This window comes from Corylus avellana, chromosome 10 (assembly GCF_965113065.1).
Source record: "Corylus avellana chromosome 10, dhCorAvel1.hap1.2, whole genome shotgun sequence".
NCBI classification, from domain to species: domain Eukaryota; kingdom Viridiplantae; phylum Streptophyta; class Magnoliopsida; order Fagales; family Betulaceae; genus Corylus; species Corylus avellana.
The window spans coordinates 17,862,975-17,885,636 of NC_142499.1; the positions used below are offsets into that span (position 1 = coordinate 17,862,975).

The following is a 22,662-nucleotide window of genomic DNA, read 5'->3' on the forward strand; positions in this document are numbered from 1 at the left end:
GTTTAGTTTGATCCGAATTCGAGCTCCATATTATGCAAACCCATTTGTTACTGTAAAAACTTGCTCGATTAGAAAATGATACCCACTCGACTCCCTCGAGAAAACTCGATAGAGGCTCGCGAGATCAGCTCGTTTAAAGCTCGACCAAATCGTTTACTCAACTCGTTAGCTCGTTCATATATTTTGTATATATGTACAAATATATATTAATATATTACTAAAAATTAATTATATAAATTTAAGTATGCATATTAGTAATTAAGTAATATATGTTATATAGGTTACTTAATATTTATGTGTGTATTAGTTAACATACTATCTAGCTAATTCATAAACTAACATATTATATGGTTACTTACTATTTAATAGCTTAGCTCGAGTTCGAGTTGAGCCTGTCTCGGCTCAAATAACATTCTCAACAAGCTCGAGCTCGCCCGAGCCTTCAACGAGCCAGTCTTGAACACTCATTTCATAGCTCAACTCGAATAAACATTTTCGTAAATGAGTCAATCTTAAAATCTTAAAGCTCTTGACTTGGCTCAGCTCGATTATAACTCTATTTCTGTGACTGAAAATGATTGTGAGGGCACCCATAGGAAAGGGGGATATTTCTCACATAAACAAAATTAATTCAATGATTTGAATTTCAACCTTCCACGGTGAATGCATCTAATTTCAAAAGAGAATAACTTCAAAAGAAAAAAGAGAAATAAACGAAGAAAAAATGTGATCTTCGTGGAAATTAAGATGGTGAGAAAGAGAGCGAGAGCGAGAGAGAGAGAGAGAGAGAGAGAGAGAATGTGTGGGAGACAATTCTCTTTTCTTAGTGATAGCAGAACAATCAGGAGGGAATCCAGTGGGTGGACGACGGTTCTCTTTTCTTTCTTTTCTTTGTCTTGTGTTTTGGTGAGTCAAAATTTCAAAATTTCAAAATTTTCCTTTTTTGGTATGGGTATTAAAAATTGTCCGTTTGTTTTATGATCCGCAATTAACTTTTTTTTCCTAGGTGAGGGCACACGTAGGAAGGGGATGTTTCTTGCATAAACAGAATCAAATCAATGATTTGAATTTAAACCTTCCACATTCAATACATCTAATTTCAAAAGAGAATTACTTCTATGTCAACATTTGCCTCCTCTGCCAAATGGTGCCACCAAAATCAGCCGAAGGCCACCGTTCTGCCTCCTACACATAATGCCCCCAGGCCCCCTTTGATCGTGATTTCTTTAATAAGTCATGTCAAGATAGTGAAAATGATAATTTTTAAAATTACTATTAGATTTGGGATATGGAATAAATCTTTATTGAATTTTAATCCAACGATAATTTTAAAAGTCACTTAAGGAAATGTAAAAATGAATGTGAAAAAATAAGAATATATATAACATTAACCAACAAATATTACTTATTTTTCAAGACCTCGTTATAAGTTCCGTCCATATATATGTTTTGATCGCAATTCATACTAGATCTAGTTGCATTTTATTGAAATTGAGAGAATAACCCTTTTATTGAAATTGAGAGAATAACCCAAGTGAATTGAACTTCTTTTTGTGTGTTTCATAAGTAACTCTCATCAACTGTCACTATTCTCAGTGATCTCTTAAGAGTAATTCATCAAATTACTTAGATCTAAAATAATAACATCCACTTCATATGATTTCCCTATAAACATCTACTTCATATGATTTCCATATAAACATCTACATATGCATGAAGGGACGAAGGGTTGAACCAATCATCCCTTCATCCATATGTTGGTTAAGACTTTTTCCTTGTAAAGAGACCAATTTTTAATAAAACATTTGATTATCACGTGTACTTTTAAAAAAAAACATATGCATCTCGTATATATTTTAGACACAAGCCAGTTCAATAGGCTGGATTGAAGAAAAAAAAAATCCTCCAACCAGTTTAGAGGAAACAAAAAAAAAAAAACTTTTTTCTTCGTTTATTTCTTACTGCAATGAGGCAAAAATAGAAATTGTTAATTAAGCTACTGATTATATATGGGTCATTCCTTTTGGACCATCAAATATGAGTTGCTCTTTCCAATATGATTGCTTGGCCAGTGCTTACAACGAACAAATAAAATACAGGGTTTTGGGCCACCTGTGTGTTTGATTTGCTTTTGTTAGTCAGACTTGTTCATTAGACTTAACAACACACCAGTGGTAAGAGTGGTGGCTACAAAAGCAAGAGATGCCTCAGTTGAAATATGGAATCCTGTAGAAAGAAATGCAAAAATGTTGATTTCGGTTACTTGTAAGATAAGGTAACAACATTAGTAAACACTCACCAAAAAAATCCAGGATCATCTTGCTCCCAATAAAGCCCAATACGACAGCAATGGATGGCTGATATAAAGCAAAAGGAGAAATGTGGATTTCTACTAATACAAAATTGAAAGGATATAAAACGAAAAGATATTGAAAATGATATTTAACACCAAAATCTAGCACAACTGTTTGATGGAATGCCCCAAACACCAAGAGAACTATTGCCTTATCCCAAGTTGGTGAATATGTGAAAAAAAAGTGTATGTATTCAGGTAGTGCAAACAAACTTTTACCTGTAAATACTCCAAGTCTGACATGCCTTCAGAAATGAGGGTGTAAAGTGACCTTAAACCTACAGCGGGAGAAAATATGGCCAACTAGTTACGTTTAATAGGAATTCAATTACCTTAAGCAAATAGATACCAAAATGACCTTCAACCAATAATAGAGAGAAATGTTAGGTCATTTAATTATCTTATGATCTTTCCTCCATAGTTTAACTCCAACTTAAAATCCAAATACTTGTACAACAGTAAAAGAAACATGACTCTAAAGTGATAGTTTCAAATCAATAATGCAGACTGAAACTGCAGATCAAAATGTCACTGTCAAGAAGAAACAGGCCGCCACCATTTTATAGCCAGAGCTACTGCATTTATTATCGTCACAAGTGTAAAAGGCCAAACACTTGTTCTCGTGGTATAATAAGAAAAGGAAGAAACACAAGAACAAACCACAACCAATTTGGACATACATCAACTTAATATACTATGAAAATTCAGTTCCAAAGACATAAATAGCACCTGTGAGGACTACCAAAAGTGACAAGAATTACCTAAGATGGCGAAAAGATTAGAAGAACAAACTATGAAAGGGTCCCGTGTAACACCAAAAACTGCAGGTATTGAGTCAACCTAAAGAAAACGAAATAGTTATCAAGTTTCCCATAACAACATAAACTAGGAAAGGCAAAAGTGTAAAAACCATATTATATGTCTCACATGATTGAGGGATGGGAAAACCTACTGCGAATGCAATGTCACTGAGCTCAATAACAGCTACCGTGAGAAGTAAAGGTGTGGCCTGCCCAAAATGTTTGACACCTGTTAGAAATAGAGTACAAATTAATTTAAGACAGTAAATGCTTCAATTTTTTGAGAGGCAAAAATGCCACATGCTGATCCAGAGAAAAGTTTTAACAACACTTTTATGCAGCTCTATTACACATCCATGTGTTTGATACACCGACTATGATGCAATAATATTTTTTTGATAAGTAATCCAGATTTTATTAAAAGCGTAAGGCGGCTCCAAGTACACAAGAAGTATACAAGAGGAGCCACATAATTAGTAGGAGTAAAAAGAACAAGAAAATCAAGATAACTAATAACCACAGGAGAAACAAAAGCATCTGTCTAAAGATAAAATGTGTTGAAAAATAAAGAGCATCAATGGGCTAGACTAACATTTTAAACTTTTAACAAGATCATCAACAACCTACCTTCCACACACCATCCTGAGTTGTTATAAACCGATTGCCATCATAACCAGCTGCAACAAAGAAAAGATGGTGAGATTTTAGACCAGAAAAATCAGTGAGAGAGGAGTGAATCAGCTCTAATTATGAAACCAAATGCCAGCTCCATTTCAAATCCACCAAGAAACTTCTTTATCATATGAATACTGCTATCATCTACTAAGATGGAACACATACAAATTAACTACCAATGCTATGGCCCATACAAAAAGGTGTCCCAGAAATGGGAAAGAAGCAACAATGTTCACTTCTAGAATTGGGTGTTCGCTCTCTGCTATATAGGTGGCTATAGAAATTTAGTGGAGCACAATTTGTGAGAAAAAAAAAATAATATATACAATAACTTTAAAAAGTATAAACTCAACTCAAAGAGTCTTGTCCAATAGTTTTTCCTACGTATAAACTAAAAATTAAATGATGGAGATGTCGAAACCTATATGAATCTATAAGAAAAGCTACAATCTAGGTTTAAATTTTTACTGAACATGAGTTTGAGCTAGGCATGGCATTGGCTCAGCCTCAAAAAATTATCAGATTCCAATAGAGTACTGGCCTTCGGAAGCATACATAAAACCAACAAGCAATACTCCAACTAAGAAATAAGTACACAGCATAAGCTTACATGTGACAGGGATAAATCTTTGGCATGTCTTCACCACAAAGTTGTCAGATAAGTCAGTGTCATCTTCTTCACTGGCAAACAGCTATCAAAAGATAACAAAAATTATTAGTTACTTGAAATTTAATCGAGAATAATCAGTGTAAAAGACCACAAGCAGAGACAAAATTTCTCGGGGATATGAATAACAAGAGACTGTCATAAAATGACACATTCAAGCACCTAAAAAATCAGAATTTGTAATGCAGTTCTTTGCATTCTCCTTTTTATTTTTTTTATTTTTCCTTCCTGTTCGATTGGCAAGTAGTTGAAGGTGTTTTTCCGAGCTCAATTATTTTTCTGGTTTCTAATGCAGATATTAAACCTCACCCACATGGAACATTGGTCAACAATTGCTAGTCAAAAATGCGATAATTTGCAGAAAGTTGCCTCATGCATACTTATCAGTTATCACAAGATAAAATTCACTGTTGATTTGCTGGCCTCAGTATCGGAATAATTCTGCTCCACATACTTCACCTTCTTCCCCTCCTTTTATAGTGACTTGTACTAAACTCAGATTTGCAGGGGACTGATTGACCAGGACTTATCAGCATGAACTTCTAAGTAGTTAGTAATCGTTATTCCCTTCAAACCAAATGAGTCGGAAAAAGAAGATTCTAGTTTTACAATATGATTCCAACATAAACAGCGTTGACACTAAGCATATTCTTAAGCAGCTCTGTAGCCTCATCGTATTAACTCTAATTATAATAGGTGGATCCACTAACAGAAAACTGATCACTTCCCATACTCTTCTATTTTATTTTTTTGGTGTGGGGGGTTGTTCATTTGAAAGTTCACCTTAAATGACGAGAACAGGAGTATTGCAGCCAGTAGCAGGTTCACTGCTTCAAACCTCTAAAACAATACAACGAATATTTCTTAGAATGAGCATGTAAAGAAAGGCTGCTTAAAACACAGCAACACTCATGCAAGCTTGTGCAAACAACATGCACAACTAGAAATTTACCTGAAGGGTGACCGTTCCAAGTAGGATCAGTGTCAAACGAAAGACAACTGCGCCAGCAATACCATATGAAAGTACCCGATTCTATACATCCAGAAAATAAAAGCAATTAACATGCTATGGATTTGTTAACATAAAACAATAATAACAAATTTCATATAATTTAAATCTGGGCCCCAAGGTTTATGGCTATATGGTATTCGATATTCATTCGAAGGAGATAAGGTTAAAGCATCACCTGATACATAATGGGCACTTTGAAATACTTGAAAATCAGAACAAAGACAAACAGATTGTCCACTGACAAACTTTGCTCCAATATATACCTGCAAATGGTCCACAATGGTCATTGGGAAGGAAATAATCCAAAAGTAACTAATTAACTCAGTTCAACCCAGCAGAAGTAGAAGACAAAGTTTAAAAAATAAATAAACCAAGGTGTCAGAAACAAATTTCAGTTATGAACTGTAAGCTCATGCTTTATATGTCAATCCATGCCTCTGTCCATCTTCTCGACCTCTGCTATGTTATAAAACATTCCTTATTAGTTATTAGGACAGGCAAGATGCAAGTATCGTCCCTAGTTCAAATTCTTGTAGGTTGACTACTTCCCTATCAGCATAATCCAACCAAGAACCACAGGAAGGGAGGGGGAGATTTCAATGGAGCAAACCAAAAGACAGAGCTCATATTGATAGTAATATATTTCAATGGGCAAGTTTTAAGGGTTGTGTGGGTGTTCTTGTGGGGTTTCTTGTGGGCTAGTTTGGCTTTGTAATTTGGGGGTATCCTTGGGGAGCTCTGCGTGAGCGTGGGTTGTTTCGGGCTCGAAGTGCCTTGGTCTTGTATACTCTTTGTGTACTTAGCGGCACTTGCGCTTTTTGATATATACAACAATTAATTATCAAAAAAAATATATTATCCAAGATGTTTATCGTTTCAGGTATATGAATTTTTCAAGCTGCATATGCTCTTCTCATTTATGTTCCATCAACAATTAAAAGTAATTATGTAGAGAACTTTGAAAAATAATCCTTGAACCTTCATATTTAAAATTTATTTTCAGGAGTGACAAAACTTCACAGTGCTGCACAAACTACAAACAATAGTCTCAGATAAGAAATATCACCAAGTTACAATTCATTGTTTATTGTTTGAACGGGAACTGTTTTTGCCAAATCGGAACTGTAGCTGGGAAAGAAATTTTAAGCATGTGAATCATCATAATGCTAGTCCACACCATGAGAGCTCAGGAAGAATAGATTTTAGCCTTGACAACATCAATTTGAGTCACCCACTATGAACGTAGTTTGAGCACAGATTTAGCTTTATTAACTTTATTGTGAACTATCTAATTGTTGTTGAAAAGCATCTACAACGCAAAATTCAGCATACCCAGCAAAAAACTCTGATGCCTTGCCAAATCCTTCTTTCAAACCTATACCAATGCCAAATGCCACTGCAGTGCACACCTATACAATTTAATGACTAAAATGAAACCGCTCCAAATAATGACAGAATCAATACATTCAAGTGCACAAATCAAAGACAGCTCAGATGGTGCTCACCCACAAGGCAACAGTTCTAACAGAGGAGATGTAAGTTTCGTGCCCCTGAGTTTTTTCTAGATTACTGACTGAAGTGGGGGTGTTAGAGGGGTCAGTGTGGATATTGTCATTGTATGACGGAGAATCGATTCCCTTGCTTTCTGCAAATTCATTCCACCAGTGCTTTAAATTCAATTAAACTACAGCAACACAATGTTGACATATCATGAAGATGAGCAAATCAGAAATTCCTTAGCAAACACAATAGATGGTAATACTTAACAAATTTAATCATTGACGCAGGCCATTGTAAAGCTGTTAGACTTGAACCAAGTTAGCACAAGTTAAGCAATTGGGTACATCAAAATCAAATCTGAAAACTATATATCCTCACATTTCAAAAAGAAACGATAAGAGAAAATAAAATAATGCTTATTTGTAAATGCCCTTAAATTCATAGCCTCATCACAGTGTGTACAGGGGTGTGCACGTACGTGAGCCAGGGTATAAGTACTCAAGTAATTTATAGCTAGCAACTTCAGAGCAAATGAGACAACACACAGAAAGATCATGATTCATGCACACCGGAATCCAACAAACAGAAATTTAAGGTTCATTGCAATTCTTCCCCTTGCTTGGTCAACGAAATTGCAGTGAAAAATATAATGCGCACACAAATTCACCTGAGGTAGATAAGTGATCTTCCTGCTCGGTTCCTCTGGAGCAGGCGATTGGAAAATACTCAGCTCCACGACTATGACCAACTGCCAATCCAAATTCGGAGGGATACAATAACTGAGATATATGTGATTCAATACATTTATACACGAAGAGAGAGAAAGATTGAGACCTGTACGAAAATTTATGATATGATGGTGCGCAAGTTGAAGGCGAGACCAATTCGGCGCCGGCGAAAGCCTAGGCATGCCGGGGTGGATGACCGAAGCTAATCCCATGGTTGAGCTTTGAAGGGATTAGGATTTTGGTGCGGAATTCAAAAGAGTAGAGAGGGAATTAAGAGCGAGTTTGGACCTTATCCTTTGAATCTTTGATCCACTCGGAGAGTTTCCTTCATGACAGACACGTTTCGCAATAGGGACAGGTGTTGTTACGGCCGATTGATTGATTGATTGGTGAGTCAACATTTCCTAAAATTTATGAGATGATTTTGCCAATGGACTAAAAAGAAATATTCATACCCCTTCAAATTCAACTCCCAACATTTCTATTTTTTATATCACACTAATCATATTTTATTATTATTCAAATAAAAAAATTATTACAAAATAATTTTTTTTTTTCTTTTTAATATCAAACATTTTTCATTTTTTCATACATCAATTAAATCTTGCTACATCTTGGGGCCACTTTCTTTTTCTAAGCTATTGGCAAACAAAGCTCTTGAGCCCATTTGGTTAGAGCGAATGTAGACTATACAGTCCTAAAATATAATGAAATAACTATTCTTTTATTTGGTAGAGACTTATTCCTATAAATAGTTAACCAAGATGAATATTAGTTTTAAAAAATGAAAAAATAACTATTTTTAAAATAATAAACAACGTTTTTTAACAAAAAAATAAATACCGTAAGACGCATGTGACCTCCAAACCGTCAAAAAGGACGGAATTTATAAACGGAATGACCACATTGCAACAACAAAAAAAAAAAAAATCATGATTGTCAATTTTTGAACATTAGAAGTATAATAATAATAATAAAAATGCACACAACTTCGGGGGAATAAACTATAATTTCCCCATCTTTTATTTATTTAGTATAAACTTATTAGATATTCCTATGAATAGTTAATGAAAATGAATAACTATTCTTTTAAAAAAATGAGAAAAATAATTATTCCTAAAAGAATAGACAATGTTTTTCCATTTTTTTTTTCAACCCTAAAACCCTAGGAAACAAAAAGGTTGAAAATGTTAAATTCAATAGGTGGTTGACCACTTACAGCAGAAACCAAGGCCCACGAGGTGCTTCGAGGCCTGGTTTCTACGTACCAAACAAGACCTTATTATAAAATAAGAAGAGGGCATTGAGTTTGAATTGCTAAAACATATGAGCCACGTATTCTAAGTTGTTAGAGGCACTAAGAGCATTTCCACCAGTAAGAGGTATTATACCTAGTCAACAAGTATAATTATTTATCGTAGCTACTCATTTTTTAATGCCAACTCTAACAAATTCTTTATTTCATTCTCTTTTTTTTTTTAAATATATATATATTATTTTTTAATTTTTATTTATTATTTTCTTTTTCTAGTCTTCGTTCATCATCGATTTGAAGCATTTCCCAATTTTCATCTATTATATGAACTCCTTCCTCCTCTCTTCAGTATGATCTTTATTACTAGCCATGCCCTTTTAAGTCAAAGCAGTTGAGAAATCTATGCCCTTTTGGGTCATGCTCTCTTGGTCTGAAATCCACTGGGGGCAGAAAGGACGGCATCAAAAAAATAACAATTTCAATAATTAATGTTGAGGAATGAGAATGAATCGCGATAACAATGTGAACCAATATTGTCGGCGTCTCAACAAAAATGGAGTATTGTAGATGAACTTTCTTGTTGGAGAAAGTGAGTCTCCAAAGGACTAAGGAAGGCTGTACTGAACGAGGCCATTGAAGGAGGGAGAGAAGAGAGAAGAGAGAGAAAAGTTGAGGGAGAGAGAAGAGAGAAAAAATATTAAAAAATTTGAACATTGTGCTACGGTGAATAGCAATAAGTAGCTATTCATTGTAGCTAAATATGTAGTTTATCTATTCCAGAGCTAATCTGTTGGAGACGAAAAAGTGTTCATAATAGTTAAATATACATATTATGAGCCATTTAATTACTCTGCTGGAGATGTTGTCCCCAACAATGGACTAAACAAGCTTATTAAATATTGGAATGACATAAATTTCTTACCAATTAGGTTGTAAGAAAATTGTTTCAACTCAGTTTTTAATATTGTCATGTATTCCTTAACATAACAATCACATTTTTTATTTTTTATTTTAATAGTATGTATTTTTCACATGTTTAAAAAATACATAACACTTTTAAAGACTAAGTTTGGAGAAACGCCCACAACCCAACTCGTATGATATTTGTACCTTTTAGATAATAAGCAAATAGGTAAGTGCTTCGGCCTGTTTTATGTCACCATAAATTTGACACATAAATACCTTGAAATATTTTGATAGTTTATAATTTGAATTGCACTAAATCTAGTTTGAAAGTGTAATTATGAAAAGCGGATGATAATTTACCCTTAATTTTATCTTTTGAATAATTCAAATTGAAACAATTGATGTCTATTATACGAATTTTTTTTCTTTAATAAAACCGTATGATTTTCGTTTTTCGTACCTTCATTTTCTACGAATTTGATATGAAAAAACTGCACAATTAATAGAAACCGTAAAATGCATACTTTTAATGACGTGGCAACACCTCGTGCCTTAGATATCTTTCAGAAGATCCTATCCGTTAAACGGTTCGTATTCTTGATTTCCATCACCTTTACCCTTCACCTCGACGATTGCTCTCAAATTCTCAATTTTCGCGAAACGCAAAATCCCAGTCGAGCCTAAAGAACCCAACCCTAATTCCAGTCTTCGTCATAGTTCGCACGCAGTCTCCGATTCTCGCCCCATCTTTCCCGATGGCCACTGAATCAGAGAAATCAAACCCCAGTATACTTGCACAAGAAAACCCTAAGGAAACCCTAGACCATGAGGTCTCGCCCATTGCCAAACCAGATCTGCACGAAGATCCGCCCAGTAGTACTCCCACTCAAGTTTCTTCTGATTCCACCGTTCCTTCCGGTACCGTCGAGTCTCGGAAAGACGGCGAGGATTCGAAGAGCACGGCGGCCACGGCGGGCTCGCCAGCGGGGGATGATGGCCCGGTTTCCAGTATTCAGAAGAAGATGCGCCGAGCCGAGCGATTTGGTATTTCTGTGCAACTCACCGAAGAAGAGAAGCGTAATTCCCGAGCAGAGAGGTATACGCAATCGTCCTTTCGTTTTTGCTTGCTGTTCTGCTTAAAGGTTTTCCATGAATGGGTGTTTGTTTTGTTGGTTCAGTTTCTGTTTGGTTGCTTAGAAACTGGACGGAAATGGAAGTAACGTCTGGAGAGCTACCTCCAGTCTCTTTACAACATTTAAGCTCATATTCAGTCGTATGTATTTATTCATGTAATGGTTTGTCATGCAGTAGAATAGAACTTTGTTGACTAGCTTTAAGTAGGTAATTTTCTGTTCAGAAGTATTTTGAAACGAGATTTTGTGAATAAGAACAGAATGTGGGGTCTTTGTTGCGTTGCAAAAGAATGATCTGTTGTGGATGATTTTCTAATTCCATATGTATATGATACATGAGGATATCAATAATTCAACTCTGCTGAATGTAATCATTACATTATGCCATGGTCAAATTGATTAACAAAAGAATTCCTCTGTCAATTTAAACTTTACTTTGCTGCGTGGTATAAGTTTACCCTGCTGTGGATGCTACTTGTCCTGTGCAGGGTTAGCAAGGAGTCACACACAACTTATTGTTTTATTAAGCTGCAGCAGTAGTTTCGTCCATTAATATTGATAAATTGCGGATAATGTGTTTCATACATGACATGTGAGCCTGTGTTTGTCCTTGATGTTTTGCCACATGAGTTTTTATGATTGAGCTGGAAAGCCGTTATTTTTGACAGAAATGGAAAAATAATAATTTATTTTAGTGGGATTTATTAGCAAATATCCTTGTATGAGCCATAGGTTTAAAACAGCCCATGGTGGTAGATAACTACAGATGGAAATGAATAATTAAATTTTTTTCCTATTGTGACGTCTTCTGTTCATATTATTTGTTCAGATACTATCATGGTATAGCATTATCAATGTCGCCTTTTTAGGTACAAAAATTTTTTTATTCAACTAGGAAAATAACCCTCAAGGAGTTATACATAAAAAAAATAACTTCTAAAGAGTTATTATGTCATAAATTAATTTTTAATTGTGTTTAGGCTGGTGCAATAGGCAATCCTTTTACTAAACAATGCTTGGAAAAAATCTCTAGGCTTGGTTAAAGAGACTCGAGAAATGACTCTAGATAAGTGTACTTTGATGGAGACAATTCTAGGCAAACAGTCGCATGTAGGAACCCACGCACTGACACAGGAAGATGCTGCTTTTCCTGGTGAATTGTACTAAGCTTCAAATGTCATAGATGGTTATATGTATTCCACCAGATGAAAGGTCCTCTACAATAAAGTTTCTCTGTTAAGACAGATGTAAATGAATTGGTATTGGGTTAGTTTGGGCTGTGAGCATGCTAATATCACCATACCAGCCACATATCACAGGAAGATTTTTATTTTGGCAGTGCACCTCAGTAAAATCAATCTGCTAATGGAGGTTACAGATACGGATGGGAATCAATGTGATAGGGAACAGAGTACGCAGTAGAAAGGTTTTTTATTTTTTGATGATGTGAGTGGAGAAAAATATCTGGAAGCATTAGCAGGGAGCCATGATTGGTTTGGTCTAGGGAGTAGAATCATTGTAACTAGCAGAGATGGTCATTTGTTGAATAAACTTGGAGTGAATGTTATCTATTAGGTTAATGGATATTTGTCAGTTACAAATTGTCTCAAAAGGAGAAACTTGAGCATGATTGCAGGGGCGCACTCTAACGCTTTGTGTAGAATTGAATTCCACACTTTTTTTCTTTTTTCTTTTTTCTGTTTGCCATTGGAACTTCATCAAGTGTTAATTGATCTTATTGCAGGTTTGGTACTGGGTCCACATTGCATGGTTCAGAGGCATCGAAGAGTTCAGAGGTGCTGAAGAGAAAGGCTAGAGCTGAGAGGTTTCATTTCATGTGTTTTAATAAATTATTTATATGTATTGAAGTATAATTTTGAAAAATCTTAGTTATAGACACTTTTTTGTTCTCCCAGGTTTGGGCTTCAGGATACGTCTGTGGCTACTGATGAGCAAGCAAAGAAGAAAGCTACTCCTGATGAGCAAGCAAAGAAGAAAGCTACTCCTGATGAGGAAGCAAAGAAGAAGGCTACTCCTGATGAGGAAGCAAAGAAGAAAGCTACTACTGATGAGGAAGCAAAGAAGAAAGCTCGGCTTGCCAGGTTTGCACCAGTCTCTAAGACAGATACCTTGGAAGAAGAAAAAAGGAAAGCAAGGATGATCAGGTATGCGTCACTGCAAACTGTTGTCCTTCATATCCATTTATAGATCTTTTACATGTTTCTGGCAGTCTATGATTGAAGAATTACTGTCTGCATATTTGTGTGAGATTCTCATTTGATAAAATTTTAATGTTTGCTTCTCAGGTTTTCAAACCCTCCATCAAATTCCTTATCACAAGTGAATGGCAAAGGGGATGTGGAGCCGGTAAAGGCCTTTTAATGAGATCTTTTTTCGATCCCTCTAGATAAGAGAAAGTATGCTACTTGTGCTCAGTGCTGATATTTCTTTTGTTGTGGATCAGAAGGCAGCTCTCGCAGGCAAGGCTGGAGGAGGGACTTGAATTGAGACATGCTTTTCAATAGTAAGATATTCTGGGATGCAACTTGCAGTGACATTCAATATAAAAAATACATTTATAGGTTTTTTTTTTTTTTGGTAAAAAAAAAAAAAAAACGCTTTATACCATTACAATTATCCTCTAGGATCTATATGCTCCCTATTCTTAGTAATTTTTTGACAGTTACTAATGAATAAGGATCGATTGTGACTCATGGCTATGTGCTATGAAGTGTAATATTCTGAATTTGTTCTTTCGAGTAATAATTTAAAATCCTTGTTTGTTAGTAATTGACATAAATTATTGATGGGCAATTCATTGAAAGGCCAAGTTGGCACACCATTAGAAGTTAGGTGGGCGTTATTTCAATTGGAAGTACAGGGTGATTGACCAAGAAATAAAATGCAAGAGGGTGAAGTGTGAAAACTTTTTATTTTTTTTTTTTATTGCATTAGCATACGCTCTCTTTAGCAATAATTTAGGCTTATTCATATACTTTCTCTGTGCTGATGTAATTACTCTCTTTTCTCCTCTCTTTTGTCCTTCTTTTGGCAGGTTTGGTGTTTTTGCTTTTTTAATTTTCTCTATGGCTTCTATACGCATTCCTTCTTTCCGTCATGTGGATTCCCAGATGCAGCACTTTCCGTTAGACTGATACTTTTCTAGCACTGAACAAGATTTTGGACATGAAGTTCTCTCATCCTGGATGTGTTTTAGTAATGGTTTACCTGGTGAGACCTAGAGTAATTTATGACTACCTACTTAGTGTTAATTATCTCAGAGTCTACGAAGAATATCAGAAATTCGAAATTACCAAGTAGGTGAAATTTAACATTTTAGATTTTTCATTTTTCAAATTAACCCAGTATCTGGTATCTGCTGGCAGTCGCATAATCATGATCATGTGGCATGGCAGTACTAAGTAGGTTTTGTGAGTTTATCATCATCTGATCCAAGATTGGTAGTGTCAAAATTTGCTGTATTGTTTTGCTATTAGTAGTGAATGTTTTTTGTGGTAGAACCAAGTAAATTAGGATATGGGCCCTTTAAGAAAAGGAATTACTCAGGTTGTGCTCTATTCTGGTTGAATTGAACTTGGATTTAGGAAAATTTTCATCTTTGCAGTTTTAGATTAGGTGTCAACTTTTGACAGTAGGACCGGTAGTGCACTCAACCTAGAACTAGATGCATAATTGCTTGTGCTCTGCTGAGTTCAGGACTCTGTGATTGGCATGCATAATTTAATATGTTTTCTGAGCCATATTTGAGTGTGTTTTCACCTGAAAAGGAAGGGTGAGGGAACAGGGGAAGAGAAATTGTATTGGCTTTGAACTATTCTGCATTTGTTCTGCTCTCCAAGTGGGGTTTCGTCTCATGTGTTATTTGATGATAGTGGAACACAAGATATTTTTATCCTACTAATCATGGATCAGATCTTACTAACTCATGCTTGTTATGTCTTTCCATTTAATCTAGTGCAAATTTCTTTGGGAAAGATCTAAAAGGCATATGCTACTTAGTACTGTTGTCCAACACTTGATCATGAGAACCATTTCCCGAATGCATGAGTAAATTTTGAAAGGTAAATTTGTCAGATGGGATTGAAATTCATATCGTAAAGTAATAGTTGAGTTCTATCAGAATTTCTGATGTTCCTGGTTTGTAATTTGAGATAATTGCACTATTGGGAGGTTCTTGTTAATTTTCTTAGGTCTCACTGGGAGAACTTCACAATCTGCAAGGTAGGATTTCTGGAATGGAGACTACTCTGATAACTAGGTTTTTTGTCATTAGCTTGTAATTTTGTAGATTCTCAATGTGAAGCTTTCATTCAATGAACACTGGAAAATACCCTGCATCTGTGGAAATTCTTGTCGAATTATTGTCAGATTAGATGGAATGTAAGGACCTTTTTACTTGCTAGAGGATATCAACATATTCTTCTTGTGCCTCCCCCGCCCTCTCTCTCTCTCTCTCTCTCTCTCTCTTCTCTCCCTCTGTTTTATTTTATTTTTTAATTTTTGGTGATTTAATGATGAAGTAGCTACTTTTGTTCCATCCATGCCAACGCACCTAGCTCATGGTAGGGTGTGTATCCTGGAGCGTAGACTTGTTTGCATGGGTGAATCAAACACTTTACACTTGGCCCGTTCTAAGATTATCTGGGAAGTGTTTGACAAATCATAGAATTTGCTAAACTTGTAAACAGTATTAACATTTTGTTGGTGTTCAATTTTGTAAAATGATGCAAGGTTGGTTCTTGATTTATCTCTTTTCGTCTTTTCAATGGTTTATTGGTTTTTTAATAGGCAAACTGTGACTTTACAAACCAAAATTACTTAATAATTGAAGCAGTTTTTGTTTTAGGGTGGGTTTAGAATCAGATCGAATTGGTTCTAAGTTATATGGTTTGCTGAGCTTCCTCCAAACAAAATGTAGCAAGTAGTTAAATATCTGTTAAAAAAAAAAGTACTGGTTGCAAAAAATTCGATGATGCATTATTATACAGCTGTTTCCCGCAGTCCACATTGATGACAACTCTCATTTTGTACTTAGCTTTACTGCATTGAAATTTGACCACACACCAATTCAAGGCATAGCGAGGGGGAGTGGTATGGGCATGCATTCCGTCGGATAGGAGGCCTGCAAAGCTTAAAGTTTAGGTAGAAATGCAGTTAAAAAGGGGGTGGTAGGGATAAAGCCAAACACTGACCAGAGTAGATGTCCTACTTTTTTTCACTGGCGATGAGCTATGTATTCCGTTGAGCTTAAGGAATGCTTTATATTAGGCTATTAGCTGTTGGGTCTTGGCTGTTAAAATAGACATGGAGAAATTTTTTGATAAGTGGACGCATTACAACTCATTTCTAGTCCATTTCCATCAATATTAGTCCCGTTGGGAATTTCTCCACTTGTTGCAGCCTTTGTCAAGGCGATCCACTTTCATCTTTCGTCTTTTATCATTGGTTTTGATATTTTAGATTCTTCATCATGCCTGAATTTAAAGGCTGGCTCAAAGGCATCAAAGTATCTATAACTAGGCAGAATAATCCCATCTCACACTTACTGTTTATGGACGATTCAATCATACGTCTAATTGGTATGTGGACTTTTTCAAAAAAGAAAAGAAAAGAAACTTAGGGCTACGAGGTTCAAAATGTCTAATTGGTGATTCTGATAGGACTTCATGGAAATAATTAATTGCTTCTTGATGAGGAACATAAAGAGGTCAAGCATGAGCTAAACAGTTCCGATTTGGGCTCAGGGATGGAGGTGTTCATGTGCAAGCAGAACCCGAGCACCTCAACGGAGCAAGCTTTGAAAATAGGGGCGCAAAGATGAATGTTATTCAATGCTTTAAAACAAAAAGTTTGTGTGCCCTCATGATGAGTTCCATTACACAAAGGAACTTTCCATTTGAGAGATAAGATATGAAAGCAACACTTTTAGGTATTGAAAATATGTTCCCAAATCACCATGCGTGTGAGAGAGAGAGAGAGTGAGTGTAAAAGCAACACTTTTTGGGTGTTGAAATATATTGCAGTTCCAAGTATGACAACAAAATCCATATAACAATAATGACAAAAGTAAGTGATTAATACATAATACTGTATATTATAGGTCAAAATCCATAAACTCAAAACTTGTAGATAATGTGTTGTCCTAACATATTCCATTAACATCTCACATGCCCCTTGAGCCACAAATTCAAATCTAAACTATAGGCACACATGTATCATCATTTGTAAATAAATTAATAGCTAACTTGCTTTTCAAGCTTAATCTCATGAATGAAACAAAAATTTTTAGTTCTGTCTGAACATCCATGGGGAAAATATTGTAGAGTTGCCACAAGATTCACTTCAGTTGTTGTTCAAATTTTTAAATAGAGAAAACAATGCACAGAACAACATCTGTTGTTTTTGATGTCTGAAGCAATAATGAGTTTCCACAATAAATCATAGACTCCTAGGTTACACAAATTCTATTTATAATAACAACAAAATGATACATCTTCAGAGAGGAAAATAGTAATAAAAGGACATATATCTACATGGTTAAGGTGGATGTCTCATCTTAATCTTGCATTCAACAAATGCAGTTCAAGTTTTTGTACACATCTGCATCAGTACTCCTAATCTTCCAGCAAAGTATGTGGCAGTAGGACATTTCAGACGAGAACAGTCTTCCCAACAAATCTCTTTCCTTCACGGGAATGCTTACTGCTATAGCAGCCTAAAATAAAAGGATTTTTTTTTTCCCCTGGCAAACAAGGATGTTCTAAAGAGGTCCACTGGACTAGAAGTTGGCAGGAGCCGGGATTCCACCTCCTCTAATTGAAAGAGGAGAACTATGGCGGGGACTCCTAGCCGCTGAAGTGGGATCTATAAACACAACCACAACTGTGATATCATCATGAAAATGTCTCCGCACCCCGGTTTCAATCTTTTTCAGGTCTGCATACCTCATCTCTCTTTTCTTAGCTGCTTCTTGAAGTGCAGCTTTGACAAGCCTCCTGGCAATTCCCTGGAATGCAAAGGAATAGAAAGATCAATCGAAGTCATTGTTTTGACTCTAGTTAAGTTTGCAATATAGGCAGTGAAATCTTACATTACGTGGGTAATTGTTGACAATGTTGACAGCCTCCTGGTTACTAAGATGCTCCCATAGACCATCAGAAGCAAATATGAGAAATTGATCTTCAGGGCGTAGTTTGTGCACCGAAATTGATGGCTCTGAACTAAGGATTGGCTTGAAGAAGGGTTCAGGCAGTCTAAATCTAGGTAACAGAGGCTCTCTATTGAACTCTGCCTTCTTCAGATATGCATCACCAATGGATCTTGAAACCTGCCAAAGAAATAAGAAGCTCTTTTAACAAATGGTAATTCATAATGCGTTTTTAAGTCACCCAACAGTCTTTCATAATCTCTATTGAAAACGCTTTTTTGTTTTATTTTTATGTTCTACTCTTTTTTTTATTCTTAAAAAGGCTAGATCAAGTGAGAAGCATTCAATGGATATAGATGCAGCCAAACTTTGTTAGGATGGAACTCTGAGCTAAAAATCATAATGTGAACATAAAAAATGCAGCTTGTAGAATCATAAGTAACTGTCTGACAAAGAAAAAAGAACCTACAGTTTTTTAAAAAATCCCAAAAACGATACCTGAATGAGGCCCTTCACACGCCAAACTTTGTGTTTCAACACCACTATCTGTGGATCATGGGGATGCATTGACTGAAGTTCCTCTCTTACTGATTTTATACTTGCATTGTGCTCTGCAGATAGTTGAATAGCTGTGACTTCCCTACTGCCTCTTTCTGCTCGCCCCAACACCACCCGGGAATCTCCAACATTTGCGACATATAGAAGCCCGTTGCATATTATTCCCACCAAACAACACGATCCAGCAGAAGCAATCTGTGGCTTACTAAGCCATAGATTCTTCACAAGAGAGAGAAATTCCTCTTCAGTTGCCGAGAAAGCTTTTCTGATAACATTTTCTGATATGCCCTGATGCACAGATGCATATCCTGCATCACAAATACCAGAAAGTACATGACATATTAGTTTTATTCAACAATCATTAAAATGAGAACCACACTCCTGTTAAAACCAAGACTATAACTTTTAGATATTGATAGCTACACAGATGCATGGTCGCATATACAACAAGTTACAAGTTTAACATTAAACCCACTGTTTATCAAAGGTTCACGCAAATCTCTAACAAAGGTGATCCTTTACATTTAGTGTTCTGCTGCAAGAATAGTTCCAATTAGCCAGGTTTTTGCAGAGGACAAGCTATGACTTTGGAGATAAGAATGATCTGATATAGGGAATATCCAATAATTAGCCAGTTTTTGCAGAGTTTTCCAATTAATTATTAGAAGTACATACAGAATCATTAGCACTAGATTATAATAAGATTGAATACACAGCTGTGCATTAAAGATGAGAACATACTTTTGAGATTGCGGAAAAGGTTGTCATTGACAAAACGTGAAGCCTCGGTTCCTCCATGACCGTCATAAACCCCCACGAAGGTCCCCTGAGGACCCGAGCCGGCAGAACTCAACGGTCCAGATTCGAGTTGGCTTTGATCTTCCAAAAAGCTATTGGCCTGCATTACAGCCATTGAGAACTCCCCATGAACATGGTGCCCCAAATCCTTATACCACAACAAGCCATCAACACTCCCGCTTGCATCACCACCTCGACGAGAGCCATCACCGACAACGGACGGTTTCCAACAGGATTTAACCATTTTCTCAAGCATATCACATACGCATATGTTTCATATTTATCATCCAAAAGACCCAGCAATCAAAACATTCCTCAAACGCAGGTCAAGCTTATGCTCAACACCCACAATACCAAGTCCTAAAACTATATACCCACTAAAGCGAGACACCATTAATATGAACAAAATTCAGATAAAGACCAAAAGGGTATGGGCAGAATCAACTGAGCAACGTCCCTTGAGACAAGAAAGCAATAGTTTTTATCTGAGTTCAGAGAATATGGGAGTATGCTGGTTCCAAGTGCCTTGAATCTGGGTTGAATGCGTTTGTATCTTCCATGTGTGCCATCTTTGAGGAACAGACTTAGCTGTAAAAGCACATAGAGATTTGATATTGGCAGAGTTTGGTCTGAGATGAGATTGATCAAAAGGGAGCACTGGATAAGAGAAGGGCTTGGAGTGTTTTGGCAGAAGATCTTTAGATTGTTGTCGCGTGTCAGCAGAGATCCGAGAGGAGGAAGTGAAGAGATTTAAACTACAACGTCTGACATTGTTGTTGCCGTTCTCTCTTTTGTTTTTTGTGTTTTTTGTGTTTTTTTATGCTTCTCGTGGCCGAGTCTTTGTGGAAGACTTTTTAAATCCATGGCTGAGGTTTTAGCTCTACCACCTTTACGATCAGTAACCCATCCTTTTAGCCTATTTTTGCTCTTCTGAGTCATCTCATGAGATAATCATAATCTCTTATTCTTCTTCTTCTTTATTTTTTAATTTTTAATTTAATTTTTTTTTTTCCTAAACCGATTTTTAGATGCATGTTCTTGTTAAAACTATATTTTAAAATTAAATATAGGACAAAATTTTCCTTCAAATTATATTAAATTGAATGAAATTTCTCTAATAAAGTTTATTAAACTGACATGTGGTCTTAAATTATATAAGTAATGCTATACATCAATACATCACTTCATTTTGTTGTTATCCTCCATCTCTCCAAAGCTAATATGCATTTGGTTATTTTGTTAGGGGACCACGTCCCGTTAGCTTTGGAGAATGGAAAAATAATAGGGTGATATATATAATTACTCAATTTCTAAATACATTTTTTTAAAACAAATTCTTAACGCATTCGAGAATCTCATACTCTAAAGTCACATGTCAATCTAATATATTTTGTCAGAGAAATTACTTCCAACTAAGATTAGAGTTTTATCGATTTAATAGACTTAATTAGTTAAAGAAATTGTCTTAAACCCAATTTAAGTTTTTTTTGGTTGTTGATTACTTTCTCCTAGTTGAGCTGTTTTTGGGTATATTTTCTTTTTTTTTTTAAAAAAAAAAAAAAAAAAAAAAAATTGAGATATGGGTAACAATTATTTCTCTTGTTTGGGAAAACAAAAGGATGTGGATACCAAAAAATGATGTAGGACAAGAAAAAGAAAACAAAAAGGTAGGTGGGAGGAGGGGAGATATTAGATTTAATATATTTTTCATCGGCATTTTTTAGGGATTTGAGAATTGAGCATGATGCAGTAGGAGTAGAAATTGATGCAGGACAATTAAAAAATAAAAGGACACAAATTTTCGTCAAACTGCTTTAGCAGAAATTTTCTTCAACCCACTCCAATAAGTAACAAGTGTCATTCAATTTTTAAAAAATTAATGTTTTGGTTCCTAAATTAATAGAATGACAATAAGTGATACTTAAAATGTTAAAAAAAAACATGTAAAAAATGACACTTGTCAATTATTAGAATGAGCTTCTGTTCAAAATAAAAACACAAGTGGATTGGGACATTTAATTTTATTACTTGTGACATCCGGCGGTGCAAAGGAAGCATGGAAGTCATGTACGACAAAGGGGAAAATAAATAATGAAGTGGGTGGAAGGAGGAAGAGGGGTTTTGGATTCAACATATTGTCACCATTCGAAGGTCATAGGTATTAGGTGGTGTGCTTCATACACGCAATCTACCCCTTACTTTATTGATAAAACATTTATTGAGCTATTTATCTATGAAAAATAAAAATACAAAATAAAATATAAAAAGAATAAAACTTTACAAAAGTCTTTAAACTTTTTCGGGTTTGGAAATTATTCATTCAAAATTCAAAAACTCTCGATTTAGGATATCAAGTTTTTAATTTTTTGTAATGTCTCTTATTTATTAGGATTTTCCGTTAAATATTGTCAATATTTTCAAAATACACATTTATATATAAAAAAAAAAAATTGTAAAGATTCATGTGTAAGTATTTTTACAATTTCAGTTAAATCCTAACAAGCGCCTGAATCTTTGCAATGTTTTATTTTATTTTTTATAATAAAAAAACGGGTATTTTGGGAATTTTTACAGGATTTAAAAGAAAATTATAACGGATAGGTGACATTGCAAAAAAATTGAAAGTTCGATACACTAAATTGAAAGTTTTTAAACTTTGGAGAGGTAATTACAAAAGTGATGAAATTTAAAGGGGTTAAGTCAAGTTTGACATCTCTTGAGATAAGAAAGTTTTCACCACAAAAGGTATGATAATCATGAACCAAATTTAGTTGGCCAATTGCTTAATTCAATTAGGCATGTATTTCGTTTTTAGAAGGCGGCTGAGTTGCTTTTTGTTTTATGAGCAAATGATGCACAAAACAAAAGAAATTAAGAGATGCAAACAAAAAGAAAGGAAAGGGGCAAAGCTATGTAGGAGGTTGATGTCACTTGTAGTAATCACAATGAGAGGCAAGATAATAAATGAGAATGCTTTTATTATGTCCTATACGTGACGTATTTAATTACGTTATGCACAAGCAAATTAGTGTTACCGTAAACGTTACGTAAAAACCAAATTGAAATGAGGATTCAAAAATAGACGAATTCTATAAATGAAAGGTTCTAA

General features: G+C 35.3%; 3 protein-coding genes across 4 annotated transcripts; 1 reads left to right on the forward strand and 2 right to left on the reverse strand.

Moving 5' to 3' along the window:
- Positions 1-1,928: 1,928 nt before the first annotated feature.
- Positions 1,929-8,055, reverse strand: PDE149 (integral membrane TerC family protein). The gene is made up of 14 exons (XM_059607193.2): positions 7,842-8,055; positions 7,675-7,755; positions 7,013-7,152; positions 6,840-6,916; positions 5,683-5,770; positions 5,448-5,528; positions 5,279-5,335; positions 4,439-4,520; positions 3,781-3,830; positions 3,306-3,362; positions 3,115-3,193; positions 2,573-2,631; positions 2,300-2,357; positions 1,929-2,226 (listed from the first exon to the last, which is right to left on the reverse strand). The coding sequence occupies exons 1-14, from the start codon at positions 7,945-7,947 to the stop codon at positions 2,135-2,137; spliced, it is 1,107 nt and encodes a 368-aa protein (XP_059463176.1). The 5' UTR covers positions 7,948-8,055; the 3' UTR covers positions 1,929-2,134.
- A 2,448-nt stretch (positions 8,056-10,503) lies between these two features.
- MOS11 (Protein MODIFIER OF SNC1 11) lies at positions 10,504-15,480 on the forward strand. 2 transcript variants are annotated; one of them, XM_059607607.2, is made up of 6 exons: positions 10,504-10,992; positions 12,774-12,854; positions 12,946-13,194; positions 13,336-13,396; positions 13,497-13,553; positions 14,085-15,480. In XM_059607607.2, the coding sequence occupies exons 1-5, from the start codon at positions 10,652-10,654 to the stop codon at positions 13,530-13,532; spliced, it is 768 nt and encodes a 255-aa protein (XP_059463590.2). In that variant the 5' UTR covers positions 10,504-10,651; the 3' UTR covers positions 13,533-13,553; positions 14,085-15,480. The 2 variants fall into 2 exon arrangements, with proteins under 2 accessions (XP_059463590.2, XP_059463589.2); XM_059607606.2 differs by having other exon boundaries at positions 10,505-10,992; positions 13,494-13,553.
- Positions 15,481-17,428: 1,948 nt separating this feature from the next.
- LOC132161816 (Protein phosphatase 2C family protein) lies at positions 17,429-20,356 on the reverse strand. The gene is made up of 4 exons (XM_059572011.2): positions 19,497-20,356; positions 18,696-19,063; positions 18,141-18,377; positions 17,429-18,056 (listed from the first exon to the last, which is right to left on the reverse strand). The coding sequence occupies exons 1-4, from the start codon at positions 19,807-19,809 to the stop codon at positions 17,829-17,831; spliced, it is 1,146 nt and encodes a 381-aa protein (XP_059427994.2). The 5' UTR covers positions 19,810-20,356; the 3' UTR covers positions 17,429-17,828.
- Between the last annotated feature and the right edge of the window lie 2,306 nt (positions 20,357-22,662).